Source organism: Chiloscyllium plagiosum, unplaced genomic scaffold, assembly GCF_037043375.1.
Source record: "Chiloscyllium plagiosum isolate Xiang-an unplaced genomic scaffold, Cpla_swu_hap1 HiC_scaffold_18, whole genome shotgun sequence".
Lineage (NCBI taxonomy): Eukaryota > Metazoa > Chordata > Chondrichthyes > Orectolobiformes > Hemiscylliidae > Chiloscyllium > Chiloscyllium plagiosum.
In genome coordinates, this window is record NW_028270156.1 from 33,059,897 (window position 1) to 33,072,091 (window position 12,195).

Here is a 12,195-nt window from a genome sequence, read left to right on the forward strand (position 1 = left end):
AGAGACTGCCTTCAGCTGTGGATTACCTTGACCCAGACTTCCTTTGTGTCAGAAATATCCTGTCGTTAACTTATCCAACATCTGAGGAGCTGGTAGTTTTTAAGCATTGCAAATGTGTTGGTAACAGACACCTTGACTGAGGGAGGCTTTGGATCAGAAAGTATTAGTCTTCTGACTCTTTGTTCCTAAAAATTTGAATTTTGGTTGCACTGTGAGGCTCCCACTCCTGTGCTGTTGAGAATCTCAGCTGGAATTTCAGAAAGGCTAGACTGGAATTTGTTGCTTTTCAGAAGCCATGTTTTACTTGGGAAAGATATGGATTAGGGCTGAGCAATGACTGGTTATTACAGTAGGGAAAGAAGACATGCTTTCTTCAAATACACCCACAGTACTGTTCCTAAACTCCTGCTTTCTCACTCTCACAATCCGCCGACTCACTCCCAAATTCCCCCGATTCTCTCCCATACTTCCCCAACTCATTTGAAGCTCCCCAGACTCACTCCAATCTCAGAATCCTCATAGAATGCCCACAGTGCAGAAGCAGGCCATTTGACCCATCGAGTCTTCAACAACCCTCCAAAGAGCATCCCACTCAGACCCATTCCCCCTCCCACCCCAATCGTATTCCGTGTAATGCTGTATTTCTCATGACTAATCCACCTAACTTTCACATCTCTGCAAACTATGGTCAATTTAGCATGGTCAATCCACCTAATGTTTGTATCTTTGGACAGTTGGAGGAAAACCAACAGACATGGAGAGAACATGCAAACTCCACACAGACAGTTGCCTGAGGGTGGAATCGAACCCGAGTCCATGATGCTGTGGGACAGCAGTGCTAACCACTGAGCCACAGTGCTGCCCTCCACCTCCTAACTCACTCCAATCTCCTTCTCATTCAATTTCTCATGCTCAACTCCCAGTTCCATTCTGAAACCTCTCCTGTTGCTGCCCTTTGATCATCTGACTTTGATGTGATAGTACTTAGACTGAAAAAAACTGATATAATGTGATATATTACTCTCAGCATAATAGACAGCCAAAGGCACTTCACAGGAACATTAGATATCGAGTGTGATTAAGGAGTAATTTCTAAGGATCATCTTAGAGGAGGAAAGGGAGGTAGAGACACAGAGGGATTTAAGGAGGGTTGTAAAAGGTGCTAGAGAAATACATGTTTTAATCGAACACATCAAATTGATGTAGGGCAGGAGTAGGCCAGGTTGTCCTTTGAACCAGAGCACCCCCCCCCCCTCCATGTGACTGGAACATTTTGGCTAGATGCTTCCTCAATAAATCTCAGACCCCACACTCAAATATCTCAGAGAAGTTGATGCAGTGAAGGGTTTAAATGTGATATTTGCAAAAGAACAATGCAACAAATATTTATACTTCTCATTTGGACTGGTCTGCAGCTATCAGCGCTACATTTGGGAATTTGGGTCGAAAGTCTGTAATTCTCAAACCCTTGTGTTTACATTTCCATGCTGCCTGTCTGGTTGGGTGAAGTTTCACTGTAATGCTATTTTACCCCAGTGTGCTAAGAATAATGGAGTGTATGTTCCCAACACAAAAACGGACACTGTGCTCCATCTGCACATGTACAGTTGTACCTGTGACATCATGCCAGCACAACATTACATTTGTCAGGTCCAGGAAAACACAGCAGCAATTATACAAATAAAATTTATGCTCTATACATTTCTTTGGCAGGAGAGACCCTGCTTTCAGTGAAAAGAAGGCTGATTAATTGTCAGACAACGTCACACTGCAACTGTGCAGAGATAATGCTCCTTAGCAGTCAACAGAGGCACAATTTGCGGATTGATTACAAATTGTTGCTGTTTTTCATGGATTTTATAACTAGTTTAAAATTTAATGTGAGAAATAGCTGCTGACTGGTCTTGTTCTCTGCTTGCAATGATTTTCAGCCTCAGTCATTTTGCCATTTCATTCAGGAGCATTTCTCTCATTACTCAGGGACTGCAATCTCCGCCTGCTGGTGACAGTACCCATAAATGCAGAATACACAATGCTCACACTGTTGTGAAATAACTTGTTCATCTGCTTAAGCATCTTTTTACACTATTATAATTTCGGATGTACAACCTCATTTTACCCATCAGACTTGCATCAGTGACCACCACTCCAAAGCTGTAAATACTTTGGGATGTCTCAAGGATGTGAAAAGCATTATATCAAAGTAAGCTCTTTTTCCCCCTTTCTTTCCAGAAGTTCCGCAGAAGTCAGAGGAGAATGTGCCTGCTGATGCCTTTACTGATTCCTTACTCTTCGCCCACTGGGGTCATGACCTTTCTCCTGAAATTCGGAGGGTTGCTTTGAAGAAGTTCCAATACTACGGCTACAACAGCTACCTCAGTGACCTACTGCCATTGGACAGGTCCATCCCTGACCTCCGACCAGATGGGTATGTTATATGTAAAACACTGGTGTAACTGTTTGGTTTTCCAGGATGTAGGTAAAACAGAGGTGAGCCTGAATTTTCTGGGGTCTTGTGAGGTGTGACCCATATAGACCATCTACCTTAACTCTTGTGTGATATTGGCAGAACCCCCACAGCAAAAGACCAGACTCTCCTCAACTGAAACAATACCATTGGCTGTCAATATTGTTCAAGGTCCATCTTGTTCATCTTCAACCATCCTGGTGGTCACATTACTTGGTTTGGGTCCACTTTTGGATCTTATTTGGATGTCCCTGTGGGTAATTTGCAGTATAGTATATATTAGGAAGGTTTTCTCTACCTAGGGATGACTATTCTGACTCTAGCAGATTTCCTTTTTGTTACACCATGATACATACCATACAGTGAGGTAGTAGATCTACCTTTGGCACAGACTGTTCCTTGGGTTCTCTTCTCAGAGTTGAGCACATGACTGCTACTGTCCTTGGTACATCATCACATAGATCACGATCTCATTTCTTTACCCACACTAAACAATCCCTATCAGTGACTCTATAATAGAGCTAGATCTGAGGTAAGGAGTACCTCAATGGTGGAGATCTTCCCCAATATCAACTAGTCCTTCCCAGCTTGTTATATTTGTCATTTTTCAAATTGCTCATGCCAGTGTTACCTGAATGCAATAGATCTGTTGTGAATGTCATCGAATGAACAATTCCAATCTTCCTCAGGAGTCAATACTATAGAATGACCCCTCAATCATTGAAGTATTTTTTTCACAGAGTATATTTGATTTTATTCACTTCAAACAGGCTCTGTCCTCTGGTTTTACTGTTGTGGCCATACTATGGCTTTAAGAGGTGTACTTTGTCCCTTTCTTTGAAGAGAAATTTTAAGACAGAGGTCCCAAGTTGTCAATTGTAAAGTAAACAGATTTTTTTTAAAGTGGGAATCATAGAAGCAGCCTGAATGGGTGGGGCAAGCTCCCACAGAACCAGGATCTTTAGTTTTGGTTTTTCAGTAGTTGCAGTTGTGGGGTCTGAAAGCAGCATTTGGAAGCTGCAGTACACCTATCCCTGCTTCTCTCTCTTTCTTTCTCTCTCTCTCTCTCTCACACACAGAGTTTTCTCTTGATATTTTCATCCTGGACCGGACGATTGCCTGTGAGACAATCTATTTTCCTGGACTTGCCTTTTTCAAGAGGCTGTATATGGGATGTTACTATATTTATTATGTTTATCTACTATGTTTAGTAGCCAAATAATCTGTTATTTTGTGAACTTTTTCAATAGGGTTAAGTTATCCCAATTTCTGTTTTTAGTATTTTAACTATAGTGTATGAATCAAGTGTGTTCCATTCAAATCTGATAGTTTGACTAATAAAATTGCATTCAGAATGCAATGCCTGGTATTTGCCTTTAAAACATGAAACTGAAGAGTCTAGATTGTCTTCTTAATATATTTTGAGGAGATTTAATCTGGTCCATAACACTATTCTGGAAAAGGTAAAACACTTAGTCATGCTCCATGTTATCACTAGTTCTTTTGGACCCTTAAAAACAGTAATTGTATCATCTAACAGGAGATGCTAAGTTTGATTTGGGTGATAGCAAAATGAGCAAGAGCAAATTGATAGCCTAGCCATAGAGTCATCGAGATGTACAGCACGGAAACATTCCCTTCGGTCCAACCCGTCCATGCTGACCAGATATCCCAAACCAATCAGTCCCACCTGCCAGCACCTGGCCCATATCCTTCCAACCCCTTCCTATTCATATACCCATCCAGATGCCTTTTAAATGTTGCAGTTGTACTAGCCTCCACCACTTCCTCTAGCAGCTTATTCCATACACGTACCATCCTGAGTGAAAAAGTTGCCCCTTGTGTCTCTTTTATATCTTTCCCCTCTCACCCTAAATCTATGCCCTCTAGTTCTGGACACCCCCACCCCAAGGAAAAGAACCTTGTCTATTTATCCTATCCGTGGCCCTCATGATTTTATAACCCTCAATAAAGTCATCCCTCAGCCCCCGACACTCCAGGGAAAACTGCCCTAGCCTGTTTAGCCTCTCCCTCTCGCTCAAATCCTCCAACCCCGGCAATATCCTTGAAAATCTTTTCTGAACCCTTTCAAGTTTCATAACATCCTGCTGATAGGAAGGAGACCAGAATTGCACGCAATATTCCAAACGTTGCCTAACCAATGCTCTGTATAGCCGCAACCTGACCTCCCAACTGCTATACTCGATGCTCTAACCAAAAAAGGAAAGCACACTAAATGCCTTCTACAGTATCCCATCTACCTGCAACTCTACTTTCAAGGAACTATGAACCTGCACTTCAAGGTCTCTTTGTTCAGCAACACTCCCTAGGACCTTCCCATTAAGTGTATAAGTCCTGCTAAGATTTACTTTCCCAAAATGCATCACTTCGCACTTATCTAAATTAAACTCCACCTGCCAATCCTCAGGCTATTGGCTCATCTGATCAAGATCCCATTCTAATCTGAGGTAACCTTCTTAGCTGTCTACTACACCTCCAATTTTGGCGTCATCTGTAAACTTACTAACCAAACCTCTTAAGCTCACATCCAAATCAATTCTATAAACGATGAAAAGTAATGGACCCAGGACCGATCCTTTTGGCACGCCTCTGGTCACAGGCCTGTGGTCTGAAAAGCAACCCTCCACCATCACCCTCTGTCTTCTATCTATGAGCCAGTTCTATATCCAAATGGTGAGTTTTCCCTGCATTCCATGAGATCTAACCTTACCAACCAGTCTCCAATGGGGAACCTTGTTGAACGCCTTACTGAAGTCCATATAGATCCCCTTAGGAAGGACAAGTTCAGGATTTCCATTACAGTGATATCACAGCGATATTGACACATTAGTATAGGTTTCCCAAACTTTCTGAAAACTAATGAAACCAACACAAGACTTTCTTAGATTTCATAGCTCCTGAATCCAGGGACACGAATGGCATAGAAAGCACCCCATGTTCTTGTGTCTGTCATCCAGCTGGAGACCTTTTGTTGCCAGTTCATTTTGAGTCTCTCTCTTTCTCTTCTACGTCAAGCAGGAGCTCACAGCATGATCTGATGGCCCAGAATGCAATGAGCAAAATCAGGTGACATGGCAGAGTGAGCTGAGCTAGAGGATAGGTGAATATCGATGCCGTTCTGAGCATTTTCGTATTTCTTTGTAAATTTGATTCTTTCCTGCCTGAACGCAAGACTATAAGGATATAGGAGCAGAATTAGGCCTTTCAGCCCACTGAGTCTACCCTGCAAAAGCAGGATGAGAATTTAAAGTTGAAGGGCTCAATGTATAGCTGGTGCAGAAGTGAAGACATTTAGTGTGACTTAGAGCATGGGCAGCAGAGCTTTAAATGAGATCATATTTCTGGAGGGAGGCAAGTTGGGAAGGGAGCCAGAAGTGATTTGAGTCTGAATGTTACAAAGGCATGGATTGGAGTTTCAGCAGCAGATAGTCCTACATGAGCAACAAAGCATCTTTTAATAACATGTTACTTTCCAAATAAAAAGTGTGCTACCAAAATTGCAAATTGATGTGGAGATGGGTTAAGATACAGAGTGATGAATCACTGCTGGAGTCCGACTCTCTGGTCTCATTTTGGCCCCCACTACTCTATTTTGAGTTCAGACTAATTCTTATTTTATAGTGTCTCCCTCCTCGTCTATCCTTAACCACATCTCCTCTGGCCTCATATCCTGGGTGGTAAAGCCAAGCTCAATGCCTGTCCAAATTCAAGCAATTCCCATGTGAATCAGAAGGATGTGGGTTCATGTCCCATTCCAAAGGCTTGAACAGCAAACCTGTTCTGTCGGGCCCACTGTAGTACTGATTGAATGCTGCACTTTTCACAGATGGCTATCTCTGAGGTGAATTGTTGAAGATAGGTGGGTATAAAATATCCCAGGGCCATAAATTCAAAGTAGGGAGGAGAATTCTTCCTGGTATCCTGGTTCATACTTATCCCTCAGCCAACAGCACTCAAACAGATCAAATGGCTATTCTCTCCTTCCTGTGATCTTGCTGTGTACAGTTTTTTACATGACGACAATTACTATACTTTAAAAATATTTCACTGGCTGTAAAACACTTGGTGATGTCTTGAACTCATGAAAGGCGCTATAGAAACCCAAGTCTTCCTAATTTATGTATTTCTGGAACCTTTCCTTTCATCCTGATAGTCAATTGATCTCAAAACTACCATCCAAACAGAAGCTTTGGGCTGAAACAAACAAGAAATTGGCAACACAACCCTTTTTAATTAAAGCAACAAAATGCTTTGATACTAGCCTCTTTCTCCAAGCATTTCTGTAAATGAAAGAAACAATCTGTGCGCTGGAAAATCAAAACAGCTCTGTTCCAGGAAGGGCTAAGATTTCAACTCAGTACCTCATCCAAAGCCAGCATTTAACAGTTTTACAAAACTAACAGTGACACACTGCCAATAGTCATTACTGCAGCTCTGCAGCTAATCAGTGCACTTATCAATGGAGCATATTGATTCAAACTATAAAAGAACAAATTCTCCTGGTTGTGGGCTTATTTCCTTGGATGGCTCATATAAAGAGGAATATTGCCAAAGATTACGAGTAGCCAGTCTTCAGGCTGCCTGTTCTCAATCAAGAATTGGGTTTAACTCTACACGGTCATCAGAAACTGGGTAATTAAAAAAGAAGCGGTTTTTTATTCATTTTGGAACTGGGAAGCTCCACTATCTTAACCTGTTGGCCTGAATAGGCCACAAAGCCACCTGCTAACACCAGCCTGGGCCATTTTGTTCCAATAGACGCTGGTTCCTCATAAAACGTTTTGAATATTCATTCACTGGAGCTGGGAGTCACTGACTAGACCAGTATTTATTGCCCATCCCTAATTTCCCTTGAGAAGATAGAAGTAAGCTATTAATGTAGACTGTCATAAGCTAAGAATAGTTACCAGATAAAGTACTTTGGACACTTTTTTACATTAAGGATACTATAGAAATGCAAGTTTGGTGTTGTGGGATTGAGCAAGTTACTGATGCAAGTTCATCTCATTTGGCATGAGACTGTAAGTCAATGGGCATTGTCAGTATATTTAAACAGATGGGCTGAATGTCCTGAATGCTATGGAGTTATCAGTGGGATTCCCATGCCTATGGTTTAGGAATACAAGCAACATTTACAACAAGAAAGAAACCTTCAGGATGCACCCTGTGTGCAATAATAAGCACCATATTCTGCATGTTAACCTGTTCAAAGCAAGCTGTGCCAAGGTTCTTTCAATTCATCATTCAACCTACTAGAACATGGAACATAGAACATTACAGCGCAGTACAGGCCCTTCTGTCCTCCTTCTTGCACCAACTTATGAAACCAATCTGAAGCCCATCTAACCTACACTATTCCATTATTATCCATATGTTTATGCAATAACCATTTAAATGTCCTTAAAGTTGGCAAGTCTACTACTGTTGCAGGCAGGGCATTACACGCCCTTACTATTAGTCTGCGTTTGCTAACACAGTATTGCTGAAACGAGGCACATCTTGCTGAAATGCTTCATCTTACACTCTCAGGACAAACAGAAGAATGTCAAATTTCAAACAACCATAGCAATTTGTGCCACAGGTCCTGATGTGTTAACAGATTAACTCTCATTGACTAAGGCATTGCCATGGAAAAAGCAATGAGGCACTTTTAAGTTCGCCATGCTTCGGGATAATTCAGAAAGGCACTAGGCTTGAACAAATTCCTTTGATTTTCAGAAAATGGGTCCTTGCCTATGAATTATTGTTGTTCAAAATGGTTGTTAGTGAAGCTTTTAGAGCACTTGGTATTGTTTACTAAGTGTGGCCCGATTGCAGAAACATATTGAATTGTAGACATTTTGTTTGGTGTTTTGCAAATGCATGCTGGTTGAGTATAGTCTGAATTCTAATGGTTATGAATAACCAGAGGAATGTGTTTAATTTGGTCAACTGATTCTGGCACATGAATCACTGTGGGGAATGGACAGTGTAGCTTGGCAAAGAGCCCAGACTAATGAAAGAATTACCTGATTTTGAGTTTGTTTTGACAGCTGGAAAGAACTGTTGGATTTGCTTGATTGACATCTTTAAGCAGTTATAGTAAATGATTCCTTAAGTCATTTCTTTTGTCAATGTTTCAGTGATCACTTGCACAGGATTAAGAGGAATTGAAGCATTTGAAGCCTCTGTTATCGATTCTTTAATTGCCTATTTGATTAACCCTTTCAGAGGAATTGTTTCACTGTTATTGTCACGTTTATTAATTCTGCATGTGGTTATCTGGATCAATGGAGATGGAAGAGCCATGTGGCAGAAGAAATCACACTAAGTGGGCACTTGGGGACTCTCCTCATATAGAGATCTGGTCCATTGCTAGAGAGGTACCTGTAGACCGCAGCAATTTCATGGAGTCAGGCCTCCTATCTGGTCTTCACACCATGTTTTCCTCAACCTATTTCTGAAATGTTTTCCTCATTTTGCCCATCCAATCACTCCCCCCTCCACCTTCTCCAGTAAGTCTGGATAGATTCTTGAGTTTAAAAATCAGCCAGGCTAAGGAATGTGCTTGCAGTGGTGGAGATGCCAATCCCATTCTGAAGGCCAATACAGGCTAATGACTTTATATGTCAAGTGATATGACATTTTATTGTCAAGCTCTCTGGACCACAGAAGCTTTGGATTCATTCACTTCACAGGTATCATATTGAAATAATGAAATCTCTGCTCTTTACCCCTTCTAATGCACCATCTGTCTGTGCCAATTTCTAAGGTGCCATTTGGGCAGAAAAGATGCCACATTTTCCCCTTAAGCCGAGACTTTTCTCTGTCAGTACATCCATGCTAACTTCCATTCTGGGCCAATTGTGTTTGGGGCACTGCATCTCAAATAGCTGTTTGATGGCACTTGGGTTTTCAGCAACAACGTTAGCAATGGTTCTTCCATTCCCTTCAGTTCTGATGGAGCATGTATGCTGAAATGGTCCGACAAATGTAGCCTGGTGATTTTGATGATGTGTGAATTTACTTTTACCTTCATTTTTGGGATGTGAGCATCATTGATATCTTAGAACATTCACAGTTGCCCTGAGAAGTTCACAATGAGTCTTCTACCTGATGAGGTTTGTTACAACTGAGACACTGCTGATTCATTTTAGAAAGTAGTGAAGAGTTAGCATTGACATGTGACTGGAGTCACCTATGTGCCCAGACTGGGTAAGGGTGAGGGTTTCCTTCTCTAAAGGACAAATGTACCCTTAACCTTGCTGTTTTCCAGCTTTCCCCACAAATGAAGTCCTTCATCCCATCGCCATTCTAGTAAACCTCTTCTGCACCCTCTCATATCCATTGACCTTCTTCCTAAAGTGTGGCTGCCAGAATTGTATGCAATATTTTATCTGAGCTAACCAGTCTTTTTATTAAGGTTTAAATTTCCTACTTGCATATTCATTGTCTCGACTTACAAAACCAAGCTTTTTCAACTTGTCTTGTCATCGATAAAGAAAAATTGTTTACACAGTCTCTCTCTTTTCTCACAAACACTTTAGAATGGTAATATTAAATCGGAATAGCTTCGTCTGAACTTTGGAATGAAGTAATGTGAGAATCCTCTACGTGTGATTCTGAATCAAGCTCACATCTTCAGTGTTGAGAAGAACTAAATTCCATTCACACTTTCAAAATGAAACATGAGTTTAGAGTGAAAAAGAGAGAAACTTTTAAATGTTATTCCATATGACTAGTTTCTATTTCTAATTGTGTTGTTCCAGATGCAGTAACCTCACCTACCCAGCAAACCTCCCTCAAATCAGTGTGGTTTTTATCTTTGTTAATGAAGCTCCTTCTGTTGTTCTACGCTCCATACACTCAGTGATATCCAAAACCCCAGCTCACCTCCTCAAGGAGATTGTGCTAGTCGATGACCACAGTAACAATGGTAAGTAGATGGCAATTGTTTGAGGCTGGGATGTAGCACAGGCTTATAAGAAGCATTTGTTTTGAACAGCAAGTGTCAATTAGGCCCAATTAATTCTTTGCAGAGTTCTCAACTTTTCCTTCTAATTATTCCCCCATCTCAATAAACCCATCTGCAAGTATATTCGATTTATTTAAAGTTTCTCCAAGTAATTTACAATAGTGATTATTGTTCTTTTCTATAAATATTAGTAGATCTCCTTTAATTAGTAGATAAACACACAGTTACAACACAACATCATAAGGCCAGGAACATTAAATCCTGTGTAGTATGGGAGTGTGTATGTGTGTGTATTGTGCAAGCTGATGTATATGTACATTATGTTCATGTCTGTGACTGTGTTTGATTGTGTGGTTAGTGATCATGTTTTGTGTTTGCTTGAGTTTATGTGTTACAGAATGTGCATGATTTCCTCACGTATGCAAGTAAGCATGCATGGATGTGTTCTTTAACTCACTCATGGAATGTGGGAATTGTTTAATTGTCTAGGACTAATTACATTTGAGAAGATGCAAGGTGTTGCCTTTTTGAACTGCATCAGTCCTTGAGCTGCAGGAAATCAGCGTGAATTTAGGGAAGAAATTCCAGTGTCTTGACTGAACAGCAATAAATAGTCAGCAATATTATTCCAAGTCAGGATGGTATAAAGCTTTAGAGGGATACCCCCTGAAGGTAGTGGTGCTCCCATGCATTTACTGCCTGTCTTCCTGAGTGATAGGAGTTGGAGGTTTGGAAAGTGCTATCAAAGGAACCTTGGTGAGTTGTTGCAGTATCTCTTGTAGATGGTGGACAATGCTGACACTGTGTGTTGGAATGGAAGACAATGAATGTCAAATGTTGTGGATGAGGTGACAATCAAGCTTTGTCATAGATAATGTCAAGCTTCTTGAGTATTTGTAGAGCTGTACTCATCCAGGTGAATAGAGAGTATTCCATCATACTCCTGACAAGCCTTGTAGATGGTTGACAAGCTTTGGGGAGTAGGGAGAGAGTTACTTCCTTGAGAATAGGAGTTGGGATGTCATATTGACATTGGACAGGGACATTGGTGAGGCCTGTTCTGGGGTATTGTGTCCAATTCCAGAGATAGGAAGGATATTATAAAGCTATTATTATTAAGGATAGGAAGGATATTATTAAGAGTTCAGAAAAGATTTACCAGAATGTTGCCAGGAATGGAGGGTTTGAGTTATAAGGAGAGGATGGATATGCTGGGACTTTTTTCACAGGAGCATAGGAGGTTTAGGGGTGACCTTATAGAGGTTTATAAAATCATGAGGGGTATAGATAAGGTGAATGACAGGTTTCTTTTCCCCAGGGTGGAGGACTTCAAGACTAGGGATTATATTTTTAAGGTGAGAAGAGAAAGATTTTAAAAACATGAGGGGCAATATTTTACACAGAGAGTGTTCGTGTGCAGAATGAACTTCCAGATGCCAGTACAGTTACGACATTTAAATAACATTTAAATAAGTACATGAATAAGAAATGTTTGGAGCGATATGAGGCAAATGCAGGCAGGCGGTACTAGTTCAGTTTGAGATTATGGTCGACATGGACTGGTTGGACTGAAGGGTCTGTTTCCATGTTGAATGACTCAATGACTATGATTCTATGAATTCCAAGTCTGTGACATGATTAACTGTTCTGGTTCAGTTTCTGGCTTGGACCAGCCATCTAAATATTGTAGCTACAAGAATGGTTCAGGTGCTAGAAATTCTGCAGTGTGTAGGCAAATGAAGAGGTAAAGAGC

At 40.9% G+C, this 12,195-nt stretch overlaps 1 protein-coding gene across 1 annotated transcript in view; it reads left to right on the forward strand.

Annotated features, from left to right (window-relative positions):
* galnt18b (UDP-N-acetyl-alpha-D-galactosamine:polypeptide N-acetylgalactosaminyltransferase 18b) overlaps positions 1-12,195 on the forward strand; it is a 245,720-nt gene that overhangs the window by 102,388 nt on the left and 131,137 nt on the right. The window contains exons 2-3 of the mRNA XM_043705680.2: positions 2,233-2,428; positions 10,237-10,403. Of these exons, the coding sequence (XP_043561615.1) occupies positions 2,233-2,428; positions 10,237-10,403 (363 nt within the window). The remainder of the gene's footprint in view (positions 1-2,232; positions 2,429-10,236; positions 10,404-12,195) is intronic.